Source organism: Lampetra fluviatilis, unplaced genomic scaffold (assembly GCF_964198595.1).
Source record: "Lampetra fluviatilis unplaced genomic scaffold, kcLamFluv1.1 SCAFFOLD_701, whole genome shotgun sequence".
NCBI classification, from domain to species: Eukaryota; Metazoa; Chordata; class Hyperoartia; order Petromyzontiformes; family Petromyzontidae; genus Lampetra; species Lampetra fluviatilis.
In genome coordinates, this window is record NW_027621644.1 from 22,501 (window position 1) to 50,000 (window position 27,500).

Below are 27,500 nucleotides of genomic sequence, written 5' to 3' on the forward strand. Positions count from 1 at the left end.
ACACACACATACACATATACACTCACACCACACACACATACACACATATACACTCACACACTCACATACACACACACATACATACACACACACACATATACACCTACACTCACATATACATATACACTCACACACTCACATACACACATATACACACACACACATATACACCACACACACACACCACATACACATATACACACATACACACACATATACACCTACACTCACATACACACACACACTCACACACACACACATATACACCTACACTCACATATACATATACACTCACACACTCACACACTCACATACACACATATACACACACATACATATACACCACACACACACACCACATACACATATACACACATACACACACATATACACACACACACATATACACCTACACTCATATACACACACACATATACACCTACACTCATATACACACACACATATACACCTACACTCATATACACACTCACATATACACCTACACACACACATACACACATACACACACACATACACACACTCACATACACACACACTCACATACACACAGCTCTAGACACACACCACACACACACACATTACTACTGATACTACTGATACTATTACTACTGATACTACTGATACTATTACTACTGATACTACTGATACTATTACTACTGATACTACTGATACTATTACTACTGATACTACTGATACTATTACTACTGATACTACTGATACTATTACTACTGATACTACTGATACTATTACTACTGATACTACTGATACTATTACTACTGATACTACTGATACTATTACTACTGATACTACTGATACTATTACTACTGATACTACTGATACTATTACTACTGATACTACTGATACTATTACTACTGATACTACTGATACTATTACTACTGATACTACTGATACTATTACTACTGATACTACTGATACTATTACTACTGATACTACTGATACTATTACTACTGATACTACTGATACTATTACTACTGATACTACTGATACTATTACTACTGATACTACTGATACTATTACTACTGATACTACTGATACTATTACTACTGATACTATTACTACTGATACTACTGATACTACTGATCCTACTGATCCTACTGCCCCTGCAGGTGGCTCACTGCTACAAGGATCTCCTGTCGGAGTTCCCCCAGCACCTCGCTCAGCTGCTGCAACGGCACCACTCGACCACCGACACGGAGCTGCGCATGGTAACCCCACCACACCACCCACACACACCCCCCCGTGTAGGGGTGTGTGTGTGTGTAGGTGTGTGTGTGTAGGTGTGTGTGTAGGTGTGTGTGTGTAGGTGTGTGTGTGTAGGTGTGTGTGTGTAGGTGTGTGTGTGTGTAGGTGTGTGTGTAGGTGTGTGTGTGTAGGTGTGTGTGTGTAGGTGTGTGTGTGTAGGTGTGTGTGTAGGTGTGTGTGTGTAGGTGTGTGTGTGTAGGTGTGTGTGTGTATAGGTGTGTGTGTAGGTGTGTGTGTGTACGTGTGTGTGTGTGTAGCTGTGTGTGTGTATAGGTGTGTGTGTGTAGGTGTGTGTGTGTGTAGCTGTGTGTGTGTATAGGTGTGTGTGTAGGTGTGTGTGTGTGTGTGTGTAGCTGTGTGTGTGTGGCTGCGCATGGTAACCTCACCACACCACCCACACACACCCCCCCCGTGTAGGTGTGTGTGTGTGTACGTGTGTGTAACCTCACCACACACACCCACACACACCCCCCCCGTGTAGGTGTGTGTGTGTACGTGTGTGTACGTGTGTGTGTGTACGTGTGTGTGTGTACGTGTGTGTGTAGCTGTGTGTGTGTGTAGCTGCGCATGGTAACCTCACCACACCACCCACACACCCCCCGTGTAGGTGTGTGTGTGTGTGTAGGTGTGTGTGTAGGTGTGTGTGTGTAGGTGTGTGTGTGTGTAGCTGTGTGTGTGTGTAGGTGTGTGTGTAGGTGTGTGTGTACGTGTGTGTGTGTAGGTGTGTGTGTGTGTAGCTGTGTGTGTGTGTGTGTAGGTGTGTGTGTGTGTGTGTAGGTGTGTGTGTGTAGCTGTGTGTGTGTGTAGCTGTGTGTGTGTAGGTGTGTGTAGGTGTGTGTGTGTGTAGTTGTGTGTGTGTGTAGGTGTGTGTGTGTACGTGTGTGTGTGTAGCTGTGTGTGTGTGTGTGTAGGTGTGTGTGTGTGTGTGTAGGTGTGTGTGTGTAGCTGTGTGTGTGTGTAGGTGTGTGTGTGTATGTGTGTGTGTGTAGCTGTGTGTGTGTAGCTGTGCATGGTAACCTCACCACACCACCCACACACACCCCCCCGTGTAGGGGTGTGTGTGTAGGTGTGTGTGTGTACGTGTGTGTGTGTACGTGTGTGTGTGTGTAGCTGTGTGTGTGTGTGTGTACGTGTGTGTGTGTACGTGTGTGTGTGTGTAGCTGTGTGTGTGTGTGTGTAGGTGTGTGTGTAGGTGTGTGTGTAGGTGTGTGTGTACATGTGTGTAGCTGTGTGTGTAGGTGTAGGTGTGTGTGTAGCTGTGTGTAGCTGTATGTATGTGTGTGTGTAGCTGTGTGTGTAGCTGTGTGTGTGTAGCACTTGCCCCGGCGGTGCGTTGAGAGGCTACCTGGGGCCCCTTTGCCAGTGCTGTGCAGGGCTCTGATCCTCATGCGCCACAAGGAGCTGGTTCAGCCGCTCGGCTTGCTGGAGCTGTTCTTCACTCTGCTACGCTGCCCAGACAAGCTGCTACGCAAGGTGAGGGGTCAAGGGGGGGCGTGGCCACGGTGGGGGGCGTGGTCACGGTGGGCGTGGTCACGGTGGGGGGAGGGGGGCGTGGTCACGGTGGAGGGCGTGTCAAGGTGGGCTTGCTGGAGCTGTTCTTCACTCTGCTACGCTGCCCAGACAAGCTGCTACGCAGGTGAGGGGTCAATGTGGGCGTGGCCACGGTGGAGGGGGGCGTGGTCAATGTGGGCGTGTTCAATGTGGGCGTGGTCAAGGTGGGGGTGTGGTCACGGTGGGGAGGGGGGGCGTGGCCACGGTGGGGAGGGGGCGTGGTCACGGTGGGCGTGGTCAAGGTGGGGCTACTGGAGTTGTTCTTCACGCTGCTGACTACGCTGCCCTGACAAGCTGCTACGCAAGGTGAGGGGTCAAGGGGGGCGTGCCACGGTGGGGGGCGTGGTCAATGTGGGCGTGGTCAGTGTGGGCGTGGGTCAGTCGTGGGCGTGGTCAGTGTGGCGTGGTCAGTGTGGGCGTGGTCAGTGTAGGCGTGGTCAGGTGTGGGGGGGCGTGGTTAGTGTGGGCGTTGTCAGTGTGGCGTGGTCAAGGTGGGGGGCGTGGTCAAGGTAGGGGCGTGGTCAGTGTGGGGGCGTGGTCAGTGTGGGCGGGCGTGGTCAGTGTGGGCGTGGTCACGGTGGGGCGTGGTCACGGTGGGGGGGCGTGGTCACGGTGGACAGTACAGAACTCTTGTTTCCCTGTGCCCCCCCCCTCCCCCCGTGCCCCCCCCCCGTGCCCCCCCGCCCCCCCCCTCCCCCCGTGCCCCCCTCCCCGTGCCCCCCCCGCCCCCCCCCTCCCCCCGTGCCCCCCCCCCTCCCTGTGCCCCCCCCCGCCCCCGTGCCCCCCCCCCCCAGACACTGTACCAGCACATTGTGAGTGACATCCGGGCATCAACGCCAAGCACAGAAACAATCGCGTCAACACGGTGAGCGTGTGGGGTGAGCGTGTGGGGTGAGTGGTGAGCGAGTGGTGAGTGAGTGCGTGAGTGAGTGAGCGAGTGGTGAGTGAGTGCGTGAGTGAGTGAGCGAGTGGGCGATGTGAGTGAGTGAGTGGGTGAGTGACGTGGTGAGTGAGTGGGTGAGTGAGTGAGTGGGTGAGTGAGTGGCTGAGTGATTTGGGTGAGTGAGTGAGTGGTGTGAGTGAGAGAGTGAGTGGGTGAGTGAGTGAGCGAGTGCGCGGGTGAGTGAGTGGTGAGCGAGTGGTGAGTAATTGGCGAGTAAGTGGTGAGTGATTGGTGAGCGTAGTGAGTGAGTGAGTGTGTGAGTGATTGGTGAGTGATTGGTGAGTGATTGGTGAGTGATTGGTGAGTGATTGGTGATCGTGCGGTGAGTGAGTGATATGAGTGAGTGGCTGAGTGAGTGAGCGAGTGGTGAGTGAGTAATTGGTGAGTGAGTGGTGAGTAATTGGTGAGTGAGCGAGTGGCCGAGTGAGTGAGTTAGTGAGTGAGTGGCTGAGTGAGTGAGTGAGTGGCTGAGTGAGTGAGTGAGTGGCTGAGTGAGTGAGTGGCTGAGTGAGTGGGTGAGTGCGTGGGTGAGTGAGTGAGTAATTGGTGAGTGAGTGGTGAGTAATTGGTGAGTAAATGGTGAGCGTAGTGAGTGAGTGGCTGAGCGAGTGGCTGAGTGAGTGAGTGGCTGAGTGAGTGGCTGAGTGAGTGGCTGAGTGAGTGGCTGAGTGAGTGAGCGAGTGGTGAGTATTTGGTGAGTATTTGGTGAGTAATTGGTGAGTAATTGGTGAGTGATTGGTGAGTGATTGGTGAGTAATTGGTGAGTAAATGGTAAGCGTAGTGAGTGAGTGGCTGAGCGAGTGGCTGAGTGAGTGAGTGGCTGAGTGAGTGGCTGAGTGAGTGGCTGAGTGAGTGAGTGGCTGAGTGAGTGGCTGAGTGAGTGAGTATTTGGTGAGTAAATGGTGAGTGAGTGGTGAGTGATTGGTGAGTGATTGGTGAGTTGCAGGCGCTGCAGAACTTCCTGTACTCGATGGTGCGGGACAGTAACAGCACCGCCGCCAAGATGGCGCTGGACGTGATGGTGCAGATGTACAAACGCAACGTTTGGTGAGGAACGCTCACCACTCACCACGCTCACTCACCCACACGCTCACCCACTCGCTCACCACTCACTCGCACGCTCACCCACCCACTCACTCACTCGCTCACTCACTCGCTCCCTCACTCACACGCTCACTCGCTCACCCAGTCGCTCGCTCACCACTCGCTCACCACTCACCACGCTCACCTCTCACTCGCTCACTCGCACGCACGCTCACCACTCACCACGCTCACCACTCACCACGCTCACCACTCACTCACTCACCTCTCACTCGCTCACTCGCTTGCACGCTCACCACTAACCACGCTCACCACTCACCACGCTCACCACTCACTCACTCACCTCTCACTCGCTCACTCGCTTGCACGCTCACCACTCACCACGCTCACCACTCACCACGCTCACCACTCACTCACTCACCTCTCACTCGCTCACTCGCACGCACGCTCACCACTCACCACGCTCACCACTCACCACGCTCACCACTCACTCACTCACCTCTCACTCGCTCACTCGCTTGCACGCTCACCACTCACCACGCTCACCACTCACCACGCTCACCACTCACTCACTCACCTCTCACTCGCTCACTCGCTTGCACGCTCACCACTCACCACGCTCACCACTCACCACGCTCACCACTCACTCACTCACCTCTCACTCGCTCACTCGCACGCACGCTCACCACTCACCACGCTCACCACTCACCACGCTCACCACTCACTCACTCACCTCTCACTCGCTTGCACGCTCACCACTCACCACGCTCACCACTCACCACGCTCACCACTCACTCACTCACCTCTCACTCGCTCACTCGCACGCACGCTCACCACTCACCACGCTCACCACTCACTCGCTCACCCACTCACACACTCACACGCTCACCACCCACCACGCTCACCTACTCACCACTCACCACGCTCACCACTCACTCACCCACTCACACGCTCACACACTCACCCACTCACACGCTCACCACTCACCACTCACCACTCACTCGCTCACCACTCACTCACTCACCACTCACCACGCTCACCACTCACCACGCTCACCACTCACACGCTCACCACTCACTCGCTCACCACTCACCACGCTCACCACTCACCACTCACTCACCACTCACCACGCTCACCACTCACCACGCTCACCACTCACACGCTCACCACTCACTCGCTCACCACTCACCACGCTCACCACTCACCACTCACTCACCACTCACCACGCTCACCACTCACCACGCTCACCACTCACACGCTCACCACTCACTCGCTCACCACTCACCACTCACCACCCACACGCTCACCACCCACACGCTCACCACTCACTCACCATGCTCACCACCCACCACGCTCACCCAAACACTCACTCACCACTCACCACGCTCACCACTCACCACTCACCACGCTCACCACCCACCACGCTCACCACTCACACCACTCACCACTCACACGCTCACCACTCACTCAGTCACACACTCACTCACACGCTCACTCACTCACTCACACGCTCACACACTCACTCGCTCACCTACTCACCATGCTCACCCACACGCTCTCCACTCACCACGCTCACCACTCACCACGCTCACCACTCACCACGCTCACCACTCACTCGCTCACCCACTCACTCACACACTCACTTACTCACCCACTCACTCACACGCTCACCACCCACACTCATTCACCACCCACACACTCACTCAATCACACACTCACTCACTCACCCGCTCACTCACTCACCCGCTCACTCACTCACACACTCACCCACCCACTCACTCACTCACTCACACACTCACTCACTCACTCACACGCTCACCACCCACACATTCACTCACTCACCCACTCACTCACCCACTCACTCACTCACTCACTCACTCACACGCTCACCACCCACACATTCACTCACTCACCCACTCACTCACCCACTCACTCACCGGCCCACTCACTCACTCACACACTCACTCACCGGCCCACTCACCCACCCACTCACTCGCCCACCCACCCACACGCTCACCACCCACACGCTCACCACCCACCCACCCACTCATCCACCCACCAACGCACCCACTCGCTGTGGATGGGACGATGATTGTGGTCGGTAATTGGTGTTGGTGGTGATGGTGGTTGATGGTGGTGATGGTGGTGATGGTGGTGATGGTGGTGGTGATGGTGGTGATGGTGGTGATGGTGGTGTTGGTGGTGATGGTGGTGGTGGTGGTGTTGGTGGTGATGGTGGTGATGGTGGTGATGGTGGTGGTGGTGGTGATGGTGGTGGTGGTGGTGATGGTGGTGGTGGTGGTGTTGGTGGTGATGGTGGTGATGGTGGTGATGGTGGTGGTGGTGGTGGTGGGGATGGTGGTGGTGGTGGTGATGGTGGTGGTGGTGGTGATGGTGGTGGTAGTGGTGATGGTGGTGTTGGTGGTGATGGTGGTGATGGTGGTGGTGGTGGTGGTGGTGATGGTGGTGGTGGTGGTGATGGTGGTGGTGATGGTGGTGATGGTGGTGATGGTGGTGGTGGTGATGGTGGTGGTGATGGTGGTGGTGGTGGTGGTGGTGATCGTGGTGATGGTGGTGATGGTGGTGGTGGTGGTGATGGTGGTGATGGTGGTGGTGGTGGTGTTGGTGTTGGTCGTGGTGGTGGTGGTGTTGGTGGTGTTGGTGGTGATGGTGGTGATGGTGGTGGTGGTGGTGGTGATGGTGGTGGTGGTGGTGATGGTGGTGTTGGTGGTGATGGTGGTGATGGTGGTGGTGGTGGTGGTGATCGTGGTGATGGTGGTGGTGGTGGTGATGGTGGTGGTGGTGGTGGTGATGGTGGTGGTGGTGGTGATCGTGGTGATGGTGGTGATGGTGGTGATGGTGGTGGTGGTGGTGATGGTGGTGATGGTGGTGGTGATGGTGGTGTTGGTGGTGATGGTGGTGATGGTGGTGGTGGTGGTGGTGATGGTGGTGGTGGTGGTGATGGTGGTGGTAGTGGTGATGGTGGTGATGGTGGTGATGGTGGTGGTGGTGGTGGTGATGGTGGTGATGGTGGTGGTGGTGGTGATGGTGGTGGTGGTGGTGATAGTGGTGGTAGTGGTGATGGTGGTGTTGGTGGTGATGGTGGTGATGGTGGTGGTGGTGGTGGTGGTGGTGATGGTGGTGGTGGTGGTGATGGTGGTGGTAGTGGTGATGGTGGTGATGGTGGTGATGGTGGTGGTGGTGGTGGTGATGGTGGTGGTGATGGTGGTGGTGGTGGTGATGGTGGTGGTGTTGGTGGTGATGGTGGTGGTGGTGATGGTGGTGATGGTGGTGTTGGTGGTGGTGGTGTGGTGGTGTTGATGGTGGTGATCGTGGTGATGGTGGTGATGGTGGTGGTGGTGATGGTGGTGATGGTGGTGATGGTGGTGTTGGTGGTGGTGGTGTTGGTGGTGGTGGTGGTGGTGGTGGTGTTGGTGGTGATGGTGGTGATGGTGGTGGTGATGGTGGTGGTGTTGGTGGTGTTGGTGGTGATGGTGGTGGTGATGGTGTTGGTGGTGATGGTGGTGGTGGTGGTGTTGGTGGTGATGGTGGTGATCGTGGTGATGGTGGTGTTGGTGGTGGTGGTGTTGGTGGTGATGGTGGTGATGGTGGTGTTGGTGGTGATGGTGGTGATGGTGGTGGTGGTGGTGATGGTGGTGGTGGTGGTGGTGGTGGTGATGGTGGTGGTGGTGGTGATGATGGTGGTGGTAGTGTGATGGTGGTGTTGGTGGTGGTGATGGTGGTGATGGTGGTGATGGTGGTGGTGGTGGTGGTGATGGTGGTGGTGATGGTGGTGGTAGTGGTGATGGTGGTGATGGTGGTGGTGGTGGTGATGGTGGTGGTGATGGTGGTGGTGATGGTGGTGGTGGTGGTGGTGGTGATGGTGGTGTTGGTGGTGATGGTGGTGTTGGTGGTGATCGTGGTGATCGTGGTGATGGTGGTGATGGTGGTGGTGGTGGTGTTGGTGGAGGTGGTGTCTGTTGTGGTGGTGGTGTTGGTGGTGTTGGTGGTGATGGTGGTGATGGTGGTGATGGTGGTGGTGATGGTGGTGGTGGTGGTGGTGGTGTTGGTGGTGTTGGTGGTGATGGTGGTGGTGGTGGTGATGGTGGTGGTGTTGGTGGTGTTGGTGGTGGTGGTGTTGGTGGTGTTGGTGGTGGTGATGGTGGTGGTGATGGTGGTGATGGTGGTGGTGTTGGTGGTGGTGGTGTTGGTGGTGATGGTGGTGGTGATCGTGGTGATGGTGGTGATGGTGGTGATGGTGGTGTTGGTGGTGGTGATGGTGGTGATGGTGGTGTGGTGGTGATGGTGGTGTTGGTGGTGATGGTGGTGATGGTGGTGGTGATGGTGGTGATGGTGGTGGTGGTGGTGGTGGTGATGGTGGTGGTGGTGGTGATGGTGGTGGTGGTGATGGTGGTGGTAGTGGTGGTGGTGGTGGTGGTGATGGTGGTGATGGTGGTGGTAGTGGTGATGGTGGTGATGGTGGTGTGGTGGTGGTGATGGTGATGGTGGTGGTAGTGGTGATGGTGGTGATGGTGGTGGTGGGGTGATGGTGGTGGTGGTGGTGTGGTGGTGATCGTGGTGATGGTGGTGATGGGTGGTGTGGTGGTGATGGTGGTGATGGTGGTGATGGTGGTGGGTGGGTGGTGGTGGTGTTGGTGGTGGTGGTGGTGTGGTGTGTGTTGGTGGTGATGGTGGTGGTGGGGTCGGTGGTGTGGTGGTGGTGGGTGGTGGTGGTGGTGTGGGTGTTGGTGGTGAGGTGGTGTTGGTGGTGGTGTGGTGGTGTGGTGGTGGTGGTGGTGGTGATGGTGGTGATGGTGGTGGTGGTGGTGGTGGTGGTGGTGGTGGTGTGGTGGTGATGGTGTGTGGTGGTGATGGTGGTGTGGTGGTGTTGGTGGTGGTGATGGTGGTGGTGGTGGGGGTGATGGGGGTGGTGGTGTGTTGGTGTGGTGGTGTTGGTGGTGTGGTGGTGTGGTGATGGTGGTGTGGTGGTGGTGGTGGTGTGGTGGTGTTGGTGGGTGGTGGTGTTGGTGGTGTTGGTGGTGTTGGTGGTGTGGTGGTGTGGTGGTGTCGTGGTGGGTGGTGGTGGTGTTGGTGGGGTGGTGTGGTGGGTGGTGATGGTGGTGTTGGTGGTGGTGATGGTGGTGGTGTTGGTGGTGTGGTGGTGATGGGTGGTGATGGTGTGTTGGTGGTGGTGATGGTGATGGTGGTGGTAGTGGTGATGGTGGTGGTGGTGATGGTGGTGATGGTGGTGGTGTGGTGGTGGTGGTGGTGGTGATGGTGGTGGTGGTGGGTGTTGTGGTGATGGTGGTGATGGTGGTGGTGGTGGTGTGGTGATGGTGATGGTGGTGGTAGTGGTGATGGTGGTGATGGTGGTGGTGGTGGTGGTGGTGATGGTGGTGGTGGTGGTGATGGTGGTGTTGGTGGTGATGGTGGTGATCGTGGTGATGATGGTGATGGTGGTGGTGGTGGTGATGGTGGTGATGGTGGTGATGGTGGTGATGGTGGTGTTGGTGGTGGTGGTGGGTTGGTGGTGGTGGTGGTGTTGGTGGTGTTGGTGGTGATGGTGGTGGTGATGGTGGTGTTGGTGGTGGTGGTGGTGGTGGTGGTGGTGTTGGTGGTGTTGGTGGTGATGGTGGTGTTGGTGGTGGTGATGGTGGTGGTGTTGGTGGTGATGGTGGTGATGTGGTGATGGTGGTGTTGGTGGTGGTGATGGTGGTGGTGTTGGTGGTGATGGTGGTGTTGGTGGTGATGGTGGTGATGGTGGTGTTGGTGGTGGTGATGGTGGTGGTGTTGGTGGTGATGGTGGTGATGGTGGTGATGGTGATGGTGGTGGTGGTGATGGTGGTGATCGTGGGTGATGGTGGTGATGGTGGTGATGGTGATGGTGGTGGTGGTGATGGTGGTGATGGTGGTGTTGGTGGTGTTGGTGGTGATGGTGGTGGTGATGGTGGTGGTGGTGGTGATGGTGGTGGTGGTGGTGATCGTGGTGATGGTGGTGATGGTGGTGTTGGTGGTGGTGGTGGTGATGGTGTGGTGGTGGTGGTGATGGTGGTGATGGTGGTGGTGTTGGTGGTGTTGGTGGTGATGGTGGTGGTGTTGGTGGTGTTGGTGGTGATGGTGGTGATGGTGGTGGTGGTGGTGGTGGTGGTGATGGTGGTGGTGTTGGTGGTGATGGTGGTGATGGTGGTGGTGGTGGTGGTGATGGTGGTGGTGATCGTGGTGATGGTGGTGATGGTGGTGTTGGTGGTGGTGGTGGTGATGGTGGTGGTGGTGGTGGTGATGGTGGTGATGGTGGTGGTGTTGGTGGTGTTGGTGGTGATGGTGGTGGTGTTGGTGGTGTTGGTGGTGATGGTGGTGATGGTGGTGGTGGTGGTGGTGGTGTTGGTGGTGTTGGTGGTGTGGTGGTGATGGTGGTGATGGTGGTGATGGTGATGGTGGTGGTGGTGATGGTGGTGATGGTGGTGTTGGTGGTGATGGTGGTGATCGTGGTGATGGTGGTGATGTTGGTGGTGTTGGTGGTGATGGTGGTGATGGTGGTGGTGGTGGTGTTGGTGGTGATGGTGATGGTGGTGGTGGTGATGGTGGTGATCGTGGTGATGGTGGTGATGGTGGTGATGGTGATGGTGGTGGTGGTGATGGTGGTGATGGTGGTGTTGGTGGTGATGGTGGTGATCGTGGTGATGGTGGTGGTGTTGGTGGTGTTGGTGGTGATGGTGGTGATGGTGGTGGTGGTGGTGGTGGTGTTGGTGGTGTTGGTGGTGATGGTGGTGATGGTGGTGATGGTGATGGTGGTGGTGGTGATGGTGGTGGTGGTGGTGATGGTGGTGATGGTGGTGTTGGTGGTGATGGTGGTGATCGTGGTGATGGTGGTGTTGGTGGTGATGGTGGTGATCGTGGTGATGGTGGTGATGTTGGTAATGATGATGATGATGATGTTGTGGTGATGTCAGGAACGATGCCAAGACCGTGAATGTGATCAGCACAGCCTGCTTCTCTAGCGTCACAAAGGTGAGTCACTCACCAACTCACCCACTCACTCACTCACCCACTCACTCACTCACCCACTCACTCACTCACTCACTCACCCACTCACTCACCCACTCACTCACCCACTCACTCACTCACCCACTCACTCACTCACTCACCCACTCACTCACCCACTCACTCAGTCACCCACTCACCCACCCACTCACTCACTCACCCACTCACTCACACACTCACCCACTCACTCACTCCACTCACCCACTCACTCAGTCACCCACTCACCCACCCACTCACTCACTCACCCACTCACACACTCACTCACTCACTCACCCACTCACTCAGTCACCCACTCACCACTCACTCACTCACTCACCACTCACACACTCACTCACTCACCCCACTCACACACTCACTCACTCACCCACCCACTCACTCACTCACCCACTCCACTCACTCACTCACTCACACACTCACTCACCCACTCACTCACACACTCACCCACTCACTCACCCACTCACTCACTCACTCACCCACTCACTCACCCACTCACTCACCCACTCACTCACCCACCCACTCACCCACTCACTCACCCACTCACACACTCACACACTCACTCTCTCACCCACTCACTCACCCAGCCACTCACCCACTCACTCACCCACTCACTCACTCACTCACCCACCCACTCACCCCGCCCCCTCACCCGCCCGCTCACTGTGTGTGTATGCATCTGTATGTATCTATGTGTATGTATCACTGTATGTGTCACTGTGTGCGTGTAGATCACGGTGGCTGCCCTCACGTTCTTCCTGTGTGTGTGTATCACTGTGTATGTATCTATGTATAGGTGTATGTGTCACTGTGTGTATGTGTATGTGTCACTGTGTGTATGTGTCACTGCGTGTATGTGTGTGTGTGTATGTGTCACTGTGTGTATGTATCTATGTGTATGTGTCACTGTGTGTATGTGTATGTGTCACTGTGTATATGTGTCACTGTGTGTGTGTCACTGTGTATGTGTATGTATCACTGTGTATGTATCACTGTGTATGTATCACTGTGTATGTGTCACTGTGTGTATGTATCACTGTGTATGTGTCACTGTGTGTATGTATCACTGTGTATGTGTCACTGTGTGTATGTATCACTGTGTATGTGTCACTGTGTGTGTGTGTATGTGTCACTGTGTGTATGTGTCACTGTGTGTATGTGTATGTATCACTGTGTGTGTGTGTGTGTATGTGTCACTGTGTGTATGTATCACTGTGTATGTGTCACTGTGTGTGTGTGTGTGTATGTATCACTGTGTATGTATCACTGTGTATGTATCACTGTGTATGTATCACTGTGTATGTGTCACTGTGTGTGTGTGTATGTATCACTGTGTGTGTGTGTATGTGTCACTGTGTGTATGTGTCACTGTGTGTATGTGTATGTATCACTGTGTATGTATCACTGTGTATGTATCACTGTGTATGTATCACTGTGTATGTATCACTGTGTATGTATCACTGTGTATGTGTCACTGTGTGTGTGTGTGTATGTATCACTGTGTGTGTGTGTGTGTATGTGTCACTGTGTGTATGTATCACTGTGTGTATGTGTCACTGTGTGTATGTGTATGTGTCACTGTGTGTGTGTCACTGTGTATGTGTATGTATCACTGTGTATGTGTCACTGTGTGTGTATGTATCACTGTGTGTGTGTGTATGTATCACTGTGTATGTATCACTGTGTATGTGTGTGTGTGTCACTGTGTGTGTGTAGATCACGGTGGCTGCCCTCACGTTCTTCCTGTGTGTATGTATCACTGTGTGTATGTGTATGTATCACTGTGTATGTATCTGTGCGTGTGTGTCACTGTGTATGTGTCACTGTGTGTATGTGTATGTATCACTGTGTGTATGTGTATGTATCACTGTGTATGTATCTGTGCGTGTGTGTCACTGTGTATGTGTCACTGTGTGTATGTGTCACTGTGTGTGTGTAGATCACGGTGGCTGCCCTCACGTTCTTCCTGGGTCGTGACGAGGATGAGGAGGGCGGCAGTGGCAGTGACGACTCGGGGGTGAGTGGGGGTGAGTGGGGGGTGAGTGGGGGTGAGTGGGGGGTGAGTGGGGGTGAGTGGGGGTGAGTGGGGGTGAGTGGGGGTGAGTGGGGGGTGAGTGGGGGTGAGTGGGGGTGAGTGGGGGTGAGTGGGGGTGAGTGGGGGTGAGTGGGGGTGAGTGGGGGGTGAGTGGGGGTGAGTGGGGGTGAGTGGGGGTGAGTGGGGGTGAGTGGGGGGTGAGTGGGGGTGAGTGGGGGGTGAGTGGGGGGGTGGGTGGGGGGTGAGTGGGGGGTGAGTGGGGGGTGAGTGGGGGTGAGTGGGGGGTGAGTGGGGGTGAGTGGGGGGTGAGTGGGGGGTGAGTGGGGGTGAGTGGGGGGTGAGTGGGGGTGAGTGGGGGGGGGTGAGTGGGGGTGAGTGGGGGGGGGTGAGTGGGGGTGAGTGGGGGTGAGTGGGGGGTGAGTGGGGGTGAGTGGGGGGTGAGTGGGGGGTGAGTGGGGGTGAGTGGGGGGGGTGAGTGGGGGGTGAGTGGGGGTGAGTGGGGGGTGAGTGGGGGTGAGTGGGGGGTGAGTGGGGGTGAGTGGGGGGTGAGTGGGGGGTGAGTGGGGGTGAGTGGGGGGTGAGTGGGGGTGAGTGGGGGGGGGTGAGTGGGGGTGAGTGGGGGGTGAGTGGGGGTGAGTGGGGGGTGAGTGGGGGGTGAGTGGGGGGGGGTGAGTGGGGGGTGAGTGGGGGGTGAGTGGGGGGTGAGTGGGGGTGAGTGGGGGGTGAGTGGGGGTGAGTGGGGGGTGAGTGGGGGGTGAGTGGGGGTGAGTGGGGGGTGAGTGGGGGTGAGTGGGGGGGGGTGAGTGGGGGTGAGTGGGGGGGGGTGAGTGGGGGTGAGTGGGGGTGAGTGGGGGGTGAGTGGGGGTGAGTGGGGGGGGGTGAGTGGGGGTGAGTGGGGGGTGAGTGGGGGTGAGTGGGGGGTGAGTGGGGGTGAGTGGGGGGTGAGTGTGGGGGGTGAGTGGGGGGTGAGTGGGGGTGAGTGGGGGTGAGTGGGGGTGAGTGGGGGTGAGTGGGGGGTGAGTGGGGGGTGAGTGGGGGGTGAGTGGGGGGTGAGTGGGGGGTGAGTGGGGGTGAGTGGGGGGTGAGTGGGGTGAGTGGGAGTGGGGGGTGAGTGGGGGTGAGTGGGGGTGAGTGGGGGTTGGGTGGGGGGTGAGTGGGGGGTGAGTGGGGGGTGAGTGGGGTGGGGGTGAGTGGGTGGGGGTGAGTGGGTGGGGGTGAGTGGGTGGGGGTGAGTGGGGGGTGAGTGGGGGGTGAGTGGGGGTGAGTGGGGGGTGAGTGGGGGGTGAGTGGGGGGTGAGTGGGGGTGAGTGGGGGGTGAGTGGGGGTGAGTGGGGGTGAGTGGGGGGGGGGTGAGTGGGGGGTGAGTGGGGGGGGTGTGGGGGGGGGGTGAGTGGGGGGTGAGTGGGGGGTGAGTGGGGGTGAGTGGGGGGTGAGTGGGGGTGAGTGGGGGGTGAGTGGGGGTGAGTGGGGGGGGGGTGAGTGGGGGTGAGTGGGGGGTGAGTGGGGGTGAGTGGGGGGTGAGTGGGGGTGAGTGGGGGGGGGTGAGTGGGGGGTGAGTGGGGGGGGGTGAGTGGGGGGTGAGTGGGGGGTGAGTGGGGGGTGAGTGGGGGTGAGTGGGGGGGTGAGTGGGGGTGAGTGGGGGGGTGAGTGGGGGTGGTGGGGGGGGGTGAGTGGGGGTGAGTGGGGGGTGAGTGGGGGTGAGTGGGGGTGAGTGGGGGTGAGTGGGGGTGGTGGGGGGTGGAGTGGGGGGTGGTGGGGGTGAGTGGGGGGGGGTGAGTGGGGGTGGTGGGGGGGGGGTGGTGGGGGTGGTGGGGGGTGAGTGTGGGTGGTGGGGGGTGAGTGGGGGGTGGTGGGGGGGGGGTGGTGGGGGGGTGGTGGGGGGTGAGTGGGGGTGGTGGGGGGTGAGTGGGGGGTGGTGGGGGTGGGTGGGGGGTGGTGGGGGGTGGTGGGGGTGGTGGGGGGGTGGTGGGGGTGGTGGGGGGGGGTGGTGGGGGTGGTGGGGGGGGGTGGGGTGGGGGTGGGGGGGGTGGTGGGGGTGGGGGGGGTGAGTGGGGGGGGGGTGGTGGGGGGTGAGTGGGGGGTGGTGGGGGGTGGTGGGGGGTGGTGGGGGGTGAGTGGGGGTGAGTGGGGGGTGGTGGGGGGGGTGGTGGGGGGTGAGTGGGGGTGAGTGGGGGGTGAGTGGGGGTGAGTGGGGGGGGTGGTGGGGGGTGGTGGGGGTGAGTGGGGGGGTGGTGGGGGTGGTGGGGGTGAGTGGGGGGTGGTGGGGGGTGAGTGGGGGGTGGGTGGGGGTGGTGGGGGTGGTGGGGGTGGTGGGGGGGGGTGGTGGGTGGGGGTGGTGGGTGGGGGGTGGGGGGTGGGGGGTGGGGGGGGGTGGGGGGGGTGGGGGTGGGGGGGGTGGTGGGGGTGGTGGGGGGGGGTGGGTGGGGGGGGTGGGGTGGTGGGGGGGGGTGGTGGGGGGTGAGTGGGGGGTGGTGGGGGTGGTGGGGGGTGGGGGGGGGGGTGGGGTGGGTGGGGGTGGTGGGGGTGGTGGGGGGGGGTGGTGGGGGTGAGTGGGGGGGTGGGGGGGTGGTGGGGGTGAGTGGGGGGTGAGTGGGGGTGAGTGGGGGGGGGTGAGTGGGGGGTGGTGGGGGGGGGGTGGTGGGGGGGTGGGGGGGTGGTGGGGGGTGAGTGGGGGTGGTGGGGGGGTGAGTGGGGGGTGAGTGGGGGTGGGGGGGGGGGGTGGTGGGGGGTGGTGGGGGTGAGTGGGGGTGAGTGGGGGTGGTGGGGGGTGAGTGGGGGGTGAGTGGGGGGGTGAGTGGGGGGGTGAGTGGGGGGGTGAGTGGGGGGTGAGTGGGGGTGAGTGGGGGGTGTGAGGGGGGGGTGAGTGGGGGTGAGTGTGGGGGTGAGTGTGGGGGGTGAGTGTGGGGGGTGAGTGTGGGGGGTGAGTGTGGGGGGTGAGTGTGGGGGGTGAGTGTGGGGGGTGAGTGGGGGGGGGTGGTTGAGTGTGTGTGTCACTGTGTGTGTGTGTCACTGTGTGTGTGTGTCACTGTGTCACTGTGTGTGTGTGTCACTGTGTGTGTGTGTCACTGTGTCACTGTGTGTGTGTCACTGTGTGTGTCTCACTGTGTGTCACTGTGTGTGTGTGTCACTGTGTGTGTGTGTCACTGTGTGTGTGTCACTGTGTGTGTGTGTGTCACTGTGTGTGTCTCACTGTGTGTCACTGTGTGTGTGTGTGTCACTGTGTGTGTGTGTCACTGTGTGTGTCACTGTGTGTGTGTGTGTGTCACTGTGTGTGTGTCACTGTGTCATTGTGTCACTGTGTGTGTGTGTCACTGTGTCACTGTGTGTGTGTGTCACTGTGTGTGTGTGTCACTGTGTGTGTCACTGTGTGTCACTGTGTCACTGTGTGTGTCACTGTGTGTGTCACTGTGTCACTGTGTCACTGTGTGTGTCACTGTGTCACTGTGTGTGTGTGTCAGGATGATGAGGAGCGGGTGACTGCACGTGACCTCATGCTGTCACTGTGTGTGTGTCACTGTGTCACTGTGTGTGTGTCACTGTGTGTGTCACTGTGTGTGTCACTGTGTCACTGTGTGTGTCACTGTGTGTGTCACTGTGTGTGTGTCAGGATGAAGAGGAGAGGGTGACTGCTCGTGACCTCATGCTGTCACTGTGTGTGTGTCACTGTGTGTGTGTCACTGTGTGTGTGTCACTGTGTGTGTGTCACTGTGTGTGTGTCACTGTGTGTGTGTCACTGTGTCACTGTGTGTGTGTCACTGTGTCAGGATGAAGAGGAGAGGGTGACTGCTCGTGACCTCATGCTGTGTGTGTGTCACTGTGTCACTGTGTGTGTGTCACTGTGTCACTGTGTGTGTGTCACTGTGTGTGTGTCACTGTGTGTGTGTCACTGTGTGTGTGTCAGGATGAAGAGGAGAGGGTGACTGCTCGTGACCTCATGCTGTGTGTGTGTCACTGTGTCACTGTGTGTGTGTCACTGTGTCACTGTGTGTGTGTCACTGTGTCACTGTGTGTGTGTCACTATGTCACTGTGTGTGTGTCACTGTGTGTGTGTCACTGTGTGTGTGTCACTGTGTGTGTGTCACTGTGTGTGTGTCAGGATGAAGAGGAGAGGGTGACTGCTCGTGACCTCATGCTGTCACTGTGTGTGTATCACTGTGTCACTGTGTGTGTGTCACTGTGTGTGTGTGTCACTGTGTGTGTCACTGTGTGTGTGTCAGGATGAAGAGGAGAGGGTGACTGCTCGTGACCTCATGCTGTGTGTGTGTCACTGTGTCACTGTGTGTGTGTCACTGTGTCACTGTGTGTGTGTCACTGTGTCACTGTGTGTGTGTCACTGTGTCACTGTGTGTGTGTCACTGTGTCACTGTGTGTGTGTCACTGTGTGTGTGTCAGGATGAAGAGGAGAGGCTGACTGCTCGTGACCTCATGCTGTCACTGTGTGTGTGTCACTGTGTCACTGTGTGTGTGTCACTGTGTGTGTCACTGTGTGTGTCACTGTGTGTGTCACTGTGTGTGTCACTGTGTGTGTGTCAGGATGAAGAGGAGAGGCTGACTGCTCGTGACCTCATGCTGTCACTGTGTGTGTGTCACTGTGTCACTGTGTGTGTGTCACTGTGTGTGTGTGTCACTGTGTGTGTGTCACTGTGTGTGTGTCAGGATGAAGAGGAGAGGCTGACTGCTCGTGACCTCATGCTGTCACTGTGTGTGTGTCACTGTGTCACTGTGTGTGTGTCACTGTGTGTGTGTCACTGTGTGTGTGTCACTGTGTGTGTGTCACTGTGGTGTGTGTCACTGTGTGTGTGTCAGGATGAAGAGGAGAGGGGTGACTTCGTGACCTCATGCTGTGTGTGTGTCACTGTGTCACTGTGTGTGTGTCACTGTGTCACTGTGTGTGTGTCACTGTGTCACTGTGTGTGTGTCACTGTGTCACTGTGTGTGTGTCACTGTGTCACTGTGTGTGTGTCACTGTGTGTGTGTCAGGATGAAGAGGAGAGGCTGACTGCTCGTGACCTCATGCTGTCACTGTGTGTGTGTCACTGTGTGTGTGTCAGGATGAAGAGGAGAGGCTGACTGCTCGTGACCTCATGCTGTCACTGTGTGTGTGTCACTGTGTCACTGTGTGTGTCACTGTGTGTGTGTCACTGTGTGTGTGTCACTGTGTGTGTGTCACTGTGTCAGGATGAAGAGGAGAGGCTGACTGCTCGTGACCTCATGCTGCGTTTCTCTACCGGCAAGAAAAGCAGCAAGAAGCGCAAACGCCTCGACCAAGCCCTGCACACCCTGCAGGTGCTCACCACTCACTCACCACGCTCACCACTCACTCACCACGCTCACCACTCACTCACCACGCTCACCACTCACTCACCACGCTCACCACTCACTCACCACGCTCACCACTTACCACCACGCTCACCACTCACTCACCACGCTCACCACTTACCACCACGCTCACCACCACACTCACCACTCACTCACCACGCTCACCACGCTCACCACTTACCACCATGCTCACCACTCACTCACCACGCTCACCACTCACTCACCACACTCACCACCACGCTCACCACTCACTCACCACGCTCACCACTCACTCACCACGCTCACCACTCACTCACCACTCACCACCACGCTCACCACTCACTCACCACTCACCACCACGCTCACCACTCACCACTACACTCACGCCTCGACCAAGCACTGCACACCCTGCAGGTGCTCACCACTCACTCACCACGCTCACCACCACGCTCACCACTCACTCACCACGCTCACCACGCTCACCACCACGCTCACCACGCTCACCACCACACTCACCACTCACCCCCCTCACCCCCCCCTCACCGCCCCCCTTCGCAGAAGAAAAAGAAGAAGCAGCAGCAGCGTGGCAAGTCAGCCGCCTCCTTCAACTTCTCAGCCATTCACCTGCTGCACGACCCACAAGGTCGGGGGGAGGGGGGGGAGGGGGGGGAGGGAGGGGAGGGGGGAGGGGGGGGAGGAGGGGGGGAGGGAGGGGGGAGGGAGGGGGGAGGGGGGGAGGGAGGGGGGGAGGGGAGGGGGGAGGGAGGGGGGAGGGGAGGGGGGAGGGAGGGGGGAGGGGGGGAGGGGGGAGGGAGGGGGGGGGGGGGAGGGGGGAGGGAGGGGGGGAGGGGAGGGGGGAGGGAGGGGGAGGGGGAGGGGAGGGGGGAGGGGGGGAGGAGGGAGGGGGGAGGGGGGAGGGGAGGGGGGAGGGGAGGGGGGAGGGAGGGGGAGGGGGGGAGGGGGGAGGGAGGGGAGGGGGGAGGGAGGGGGGGGAGGGGAGGGGGGAGGGAGGGGGAGGGGGAGGGGAGGGGGGAGGGGGGGAGGAGGGAGGGGGGAGGGGGGAGGGGAGGGGGGGGGGAGGGAGGGGGGAGGGGGGGAGGGAGGGAGGGGGGAGGGGGGGAGGGAGGGAGGGTTGGAGTAGTGGTGATGGTAGTGGTTGTGGTGGTAGTGGTGGTAGTAGTGATGATGGTGATAGTGGTGGTGGTGGTGGTGGTGATGGTAGTGGTTGTGGTGGTGGTGGTGGTAGTAGTGATGATGGTGATAGTGGTGGTGGTGGTGGTAGTGGTTGTGGTGGTAGTGGTGGTAGTAGTGATGATGGTGATAGTGGTGGTGGTGGTGGTGGTGATGGTAGTGGTTGTGGTGGTGGTGGTGGTAGTAGTGATGATGGTGATAGTGGTGGTGGTGGTGGTGGTGGTGGTAGTGGTTGTGGTGGTGGTGGTGGTAGTAGTGATGATGGTGATAGTGGTGGTGGTGGTGGTGGTGGTGGTAGTGGTTGTGGTGGTGGTGGTGGTAGTAGTGATGATGGTGATAGTGGTGGTGGTGGTGGTGGTGGTAGTGGTTGTGGTGGTGGTGGTGGTGGTAGTAGTGATGATGGTGATAGTGGTGGTGGTGGTGGTAGTGGTTGTGGTGGTGGTGGTAGTAGTGATGATGGTGATAGTGGTGGTGGTGGTGGTGGTGGTTGTGGTGGTGGTGGTGGTGGTAGTGGTTGTGGTGGTAGTGGTGGTGGTGGTGGTAGTGGTTGTGGTGGTGGTGGTGGTGGTAGTGGTTGTGGTGGTAGTGGTGGTAGTAGTGATGATGGTGATAGTGGTGGTGGTGGTGGTAGTGGTTGTGGTGGTGGTGGTGGTGGTAGTAGTGATGATGGTGATAGTGGTGGTGGTGGTGGTGGTGGTAGTGGTTGTGGTGGTGGTGGTGGTAGTGGTGGTAGTAGTGATGATGGTGATAGTGGTGGTGGTGGTGGTAGTGGTTGTGGTGGTGGTGGTGGTGGTAGTGGTTGTGGTGGTAGTGGTGGTGGTGGTGGTAGTGGTTGTGGTGGTGGTGGTGGTGGTAGTGGTTGTGGTGGTAGTGGTGGTAGTAGTGATGATGGTGATAGTGGTGGTGGTGGTGGTAGTGGTTGTGGTGGTGGTGGTGGTGGTAGTAGTGATGATGATGATAGTGGTGGTGGTGGTGGTGGTAGTGGTTGTGGTGGTGGTGGTGGTGGTAGTAGTGATGATGGTGATAGTGGTGGTGGTGGTGGTGGTGGTGGTAGTGGTTGTGGTGGTGGTGGTGGTGGTGGTGATGATGGTGATAGTGGTGGTGGTGGTGGTGGTGGTGGTGGTAGTAGTGATGATGGTGATAGTAGTGGTGGTGGTGGTGGTAGTGGTTGTGGTGGTGGTGGTGGTGGTAGTAGTGATGATGGTGATAGTGGTGGTGGTGGTGGTAGTAGTGATGATGGTGATAGTGGTGGTGGTGGTGGTAGTGGTTGTGGTGGTGGTGGTGGTGGTAGTAGTGATGATGGTGATAGTGGTGGTGGTGGTGATGACGACGATGATGATGACGACGACGATGGCGATATTAGCGTCCGCCGTGTCCGTGTCGCCATCATCAGGCGTGGCGGAGCGTCTGCTCAAGCAGCTGGAGATGATGGTGGTAGTGGTGGTGATGGTGGTGATGGTAGTGGTGGTGATGGTAGTGGTGGTGATGGTAGTGATGGTGGTGGTGGTGATGATGATGGTAGTGATGTTGATGACGATGGTGATGATGATGGTGATGTCCGTGTCGCCATCATCAGGCGTGGCGGAGCGTCTGCTCAAGCAGCTGGAGATGATGGTGGTGATGGTGGTGATGTCGATGATGATGGTAGTGATGGTGGTGATGTCGATGATGATGGTAGTGATGGTGGTGATGTCGATGATGATGGTAGTGATGGTGGTGATGTTTGTGTCGCTTTCGCCATCATCAGGCGTGGCGGAGCGTGTGCTCAAGCAGCTGGAGACGATGGTGGTGATGGTGGTGATGGTGGTGATGTCGATGATGATGATGGTAGTGATGGTGGTGATGTTTGTGTCGCTTTCGCCATCATCAGGCGTGGCGGAGCGTGTGCTCAAGCAGCTGGAGACGATGGTGGTGATGGTGGTGATGGTGGTGATGTCGATGATGATGATGGTAGTGATGGTGGTGATGTTTGTGTCACTTTCGCCATCATCAGGCGTGGCGGAGCGGCTGCTCAAGCAGCTGGAGACGTCCTCGGAGCGCTTCGAGGTGAAGCTGCTCATGATGAACTTCGTGTCTCGGCTGGTGGGCATCCACGAGGTAACCACGGCAACCGCACGGAAACCATGGCAACCGCACGGCAACCCGCACGGCAACCGCACAGAAACCATGGCAACCCGCACGGAAACCATTGCAACGTCACGGCAACCGCACAGAAACCATGGCAACGTCACGGCACCCGCACGGAAACCATGGCAACCCGCACGGAAACCATTGCAACGTCACGGCAACCGCACGGAAACCATGGCAACCTGCACAGCAACCCGCACAGAAACCATGGCAACCCGCACAGAAACCATGGCAACGTCACGGCACCCGCACGGAAACCATGGCAACCTGCACGGCAACCCGCACAGAAACCATGGCAACGTCACGGCACCCGCACGGAAACCATGGCAACCCGCACGGCAACCCAGTAGCAGCAGCAACATCGCCCCACCCTCAACATCACCATCACATCGCCATCACATCACTATCACATCACCATCACATCACCCTCAACATCACTATCACATCACCATCACCACCACATTCACCCACTATCACATCACCATCACCACGCCGGTGATGGTGATATGATAGTGGGTGAATGTGGTGGTGATGGTGGTGATGGTGGTGATGGTGGTGATGGTGGTGATGGTAGTGATGGTGGTGGTGTTGGTGGTGGTGGTGGTAGTGATGGTGGTGGTTGGTGATGGTGGTGATGGTGGTGATCTCCCATACCAGACCAACTCTTAATTTTATGTGTCTCTCTGTGTCTCTGTGTGTCTGTCTGTGTGTGTCTGTGTGTGTGTGTCTCTGTGTGTGTCTCTCTGTGTCTGTGTGTGTCTCTGTGTGTGTCTCTGTCTGTCTGTGTGTCTTTGTGTATCTCTCTGTGTCTCTGTGTCTCTGTGTGTGTATCTCTCTGTGTGTGTCTCTCTGTGTGTGTCTCTGTGTGTGTGTGTCTGTTTCTCTCTGTGTCTCTCTGTGTGTGTGTCTGTGTGTCTCTGTGTGTCTCTGTGTGTGTCTCTCTCTGTGTGTGTCTCTCTCTGTGTGTCTCATTGCAGTTGTTTCTGTTCAACCTCTACCCATTCCTACAAAGGTTCATGCAGCCTCACCAGAGAGGTGAGTGAGCGGGTGAGTGAGTTGGTGAGCTGGTGAGTGAGTTGGTGAGTGAGTTGGTGGGTGAGTGAGTTGGTGAGTGAGTTGGTGAGTGAGTTGGTGAGTGAGTTGGTGAGTGAGTTGGTGAGCTGGTGAGTGAGTTGGTGAGCTGGTGAGTGAGTTGGTGAGTGAGTTGGTGGGTGAGTGAGTTGGTGAGTGAGTGAGTTGGTGAGCTGGTGAGTGAGTTGGTGAGTGAGTTGGTGGGTGAGTGAGTTGGTGAGTGAGTTGGTGGGTGAGTGAGTTGGTGAGTGAGTTGGTGGGTGAGTGAGTTGGTGAGTGAGTGAGTTGGTGAGTGAGTTGATGAGTGAGTTGGTGAGTGAGTTGATGAGTGAGTTGGTGAGCTGGTGAGTGAGTTGGTGAGCTGGTGAGTGAGTTGGTGAGTGAGTTGGTGAGTTGGTGAGTGAGTTGGTGAGCTGGTGAGTGTGTTGGTGAGTGTGTTGGTGAGTGATTTGGTGAGTTGGTGAGTGAGTTGGTGAGTGAGCTGGTGAGTGAGTTTGTGAGTGAGTTGGTGAGTGTGTTGGTGAGTGTGTTGGTGAGTGAGCTGGTGAGCTGGTGAGTGTGTTGGTGAGTTGGTGAGTGTGTTGGTGAGTGAGTTTGTGAGTGAGTTGGTGAGTGTGTTGGTGAGTTGGTGAGTGAGCTGGTGAGTGAGTTGGTGAGTGAGCTGGTGAGTGAGTTGGTGAGTGAGTTGGTGAGTGAGCTGGTGAGTGAGTTGGTGAGTGAGTTGGTGAGTGAGCTGGTGAGTGAGTTGGTGAGTGAGTTGGTGAGTTGGTGAGTGAGTTGGTGAGTGAGTTGGTGAGTTGGTGAGTGAGTTGGTGAGTAAGTTGGCGAGTCTCTGTGTGTGTCTCTCTGCGTGTTGAGACGTCACCAAGGTGAATGAGTGAGTTGGTGAGTGAGTTGGTGAGCTGGTGAGTGAGTTGGTGAGTGAGTTGGTGAGTTGGTGAGTGAGTTGGTGAGTGAGTTGGTGAGTTGGTGAGTGAGTTGGTGAGTAAGTTGGTGAGTCTCTGTGTGTGTCTCTCTGCGTGTTGAGACGTCACCAAGGTGAATGAGTGAGTTGGTGAGTGAGTTGGTGAGCTGGTGAGTGTGTTGGTGAGTGTGTTGGTGAGTGATTTGGTGAGTTGGTGAATGAGTTGGTGAGTGAGCTGGTGAGTGAGTTTGTGAGTGAGTTGGTGAGTGAGTTGGTGAGTGAGTTGGTGAGTGAGCTGGTGAGTGAGTTGGTGAGTGAGTTGGTGAGTTGGTGAGTAAGTTGGTGAGTCTCTGTGTGTGTCTCTCTGCGTGTTGAGACGTCACCAAGGTGAATGAGTGAGTTGGTGAGTGTGTTGGTGAGCTGGTGAGTGTGTTGGTGAGTGTGTTGGTGAGTGTGTTGGTGAGTGATTTGGTGAGTTGGTGAATGAGTTGGTGAGTGAGCTGGTGAGTGAGTTGGTGGGTGAGTGAGTTGGTGAGTGAGTGAGTTGGTGAGCTGGTGAGTGAGTTGGTGAGTGAGTTGGTGGGTGAGTGAGTTGGTGAGTGAGTGAGTTGGTGAGCTGGTGAGTGAGTTGGTGAGTGAGTTGGTGGGTGAGTGAGTTGGTGAGTGAGTTGGTGGGTGAGTGAGTTGGTGAGTGAGTTGGTGGGTGAGTGAGTTGGTGAGTGAGTTGATGAGTGAGTTGGTGAGTGAGTTGATGAGTGAGTTGGTGAGCTGGTGAGTGAGTTGGTGAGCTGGTGAGTGAGTTGGTGAGTGAGTTGGTGAGTGAGTTGGTGAGCTGGTGAGTGTGTTGGTGAGTGTGTTGGTGAGTGATTTGGTGAGTTGGTGAGTGAGTTGGTGAGTGAGCTGGTGAGTGAGTTTGTGAGTGAGTTGGTGAGTGTGTTGGTGAGTGTGTTGGTGAGTGAGCTGGTGAGCTGGTGAGTGTGTTGGTGAGTTGGTGAGTGTGTTGGTGAGTGAGTTTGTGAGTGAGTTGGTGAGTGTGTTGGTGAGTTGGTGAGTGAGCTGGTGAGTGAGTTGGTGAGTGAGCTGGTGAGTGAGTTGGTGAGTGAGTTGGTGAGTGAGCTGGTGAGTGAGTTGGTGAGTGAGTTGGTGAGTGAGTTGGTGAGTGAGCTGGTGAGTGAGTTGGTGAGTGAGTTGGTGAGTTGGTGAGTGAGTTGGTGAGTGAGTTGGTGAGTTGGTGAGTGAGTTGGTGAGTAAGTTGGTGAGTCTCTGTGTGTGTCTCTCTGCGTGTTGAGACGTCACCAAGGTGAATGAGTGAGTTGGTGAGTGAGTTGGTGAGCTGGTGAGTGTGTTGGTGAGTGTGTTGGTGAGTGATTTGGTGAGTTGGTGAATGAGTTGGTGAGTGAGCTGGTGAGTGAGTTTGTGAGTGAGTTGGTGAGTGAGTTGGTGAGTGAGTTGGTGAGTGAGCTGGTGAGTGAGTTGGTGAGTGAGTTGGTGAGTTGGTGAGTAAGTTGGTGAGTCTCTGTGTGTGTCTCTCTGCGTGTTGAGACGTCACCAAGGTGAATGAGTGAGTTGGTGAGTGTGTTGGTGAGCTGGTGAGTGTGTTGGTGAGTGTGTTGGTGAGTGTGTTGGTGAGTGATTTGGTGAGTTGGTGAATGAGTTGGTGAGTGAGCTGGTGAGTGAGTTGGTGGGTGAGTGAGTTGGTGAGTGAGTGAGTTGGTGAGCTGGTGAGTGAGTTGGTGAGTGAGTTGGTGGGTGAGTGAGTTGGTGAGTGAGTGAGTTGGTGAGCTGGTGAGTGAGTTGGTGAGTGAGTTGGTGGGTGAGTGAGTTGGTGAGTGAGTTGGTGGGTGAGTGAGTTGGTGAGTGAGTTGGTGGGTGAGTGAGTTGGTGAGTGAGTGAGTTGGTGAGTGAGTTGATGAGTGAGTTGGTGAGTGAGTTGATGAGTGAGTTGGTGAGCTGGTGAGTGAGTTGGTGAGCTGGTGAGTGAGTTGGTGAGTGAGTTGGTGAGTTGGTGAGTGAGTTGGTGAGCTGGTGAGTGTGTTGGTGAGTGTGTTGGTGAGTGATTTGGTGAGTTGGTGAGTGAGTTGGTGAGTGAGCTGGTGAGTGAGTTTGTGAGTGAGTTGGTGAGTGTGTTGGTGAGTGTGTTGGTGAGTGAGCTGGTGAGCTGGTGAGTGTGTTGGTGAGTTGGTGAGTGTGTTGGTGAGTGAGTTTGTGAGTGAGTTGGTGAGTGTGTTGGTGAGTTGGTGAGTGAGCTGGTGAGTGAGTTGGTGAGTGAGCTGGTGAGTGAGTTGGTGAGTGAGTTGGTGAGTGAGCTGGTGAGTGAGTTGGTGAGTGAGTTGGTGAGTGAGTTGGTGAGTGAGCTGGTGAGTGAGTTGGTGAGTGAGTTGGTGAGTTGGTGAGTGAGTTGGTGAGTGAGTTGGTGAGTGAGTTGGTGAGTGAGTTGGTGAGTTGGTGAGTGAGTTGGTGAGTGAGTTGGTGAGTGAGCTGGTGAGTGAGTTGGTGAGTTGGTGAGTAAGTTGGTGAGTCTCTGTGTGTGTCTCTCTGCGTGTTGAGACGACACCAAGGTGAATGAGTGAGCTGGTGAGTGTGTTGGTGAGTTGGTGAGTGAGCTGGTGAGTGTGTTGGTGAGCTGGTGAGTGAGCTGGTGAGTGAGCTGGTGAGTGAGTTGGTGAGTGAGTTGGTGAGTAAGTTGGTGAGTCTCTGTGTGTGTCTCTCTGCGTGTTGAGACGTCACCAAGGTGAATGAGTGAGTTGGTGAGTGTGTTGGTGAGTTGGTGAGTGAGTTGGTGAGTGTGTTGGTGAGTTGGTGAGTGAGTTGGTGAGTTGGTGAGTAAGTTGGTGAGTCTCTGTGTGTGTCTCTCTGCGTGTTGAGACGTCACCAAGGTGAATGAGTGAGTTGGTGAGTGAGTTGGTGAGTTGGTGAGTGAGTTGGTGAGTGAGTTGGTGAGTGAGTTGGTGAGTGAGTTGGTGAGTTGGTGAGTGAGTTGGTGAGTGAGTTGGTGAGTGAGTTGGTGAGTGAGTTGGTGA

General features: G+C 56.8%; 1 protein-coding gene across 1 annotated transcript in view; it reads left to right on the top strand.

The window, feature by feature from the left end:
* LOC144955521 (protein SDA1 homolog) overlaps nt 1-27,500 on the top strand; it is a gene marked incomplete at its 3' end in the record, with an annotated part of 33,745 nt that overhangs the window by 4,893 nt on the left and 1,352 nt on the right. The window contains 11 exon segments of the mRNA XM_078885711.1: nt 1,149-1,247; nt 2,623-2,757; nt 3,630-3,660; nt 3,663-3,700; nt 4,725-4,825; nt 11,770-11,827; nt 13,794-13,871; nt 19,068-19,175; nt 19,746-19,830; nt 22,372-22,475; nt 23,483-23,540. Coding sequence (XP_078741837.1) covers nt 1,149-1,247; nt 2,623-2,757; nt 3,630-3,660; nt 3,663-3,700; nt 4,725-4,825; nt 11,770-11,827; nt 13,794-13,871; nt 19,068-19,175; nt 19,746-19,830; nt 22,372-22,475; nt 23,483-23,540 — 895 coding nt within the window.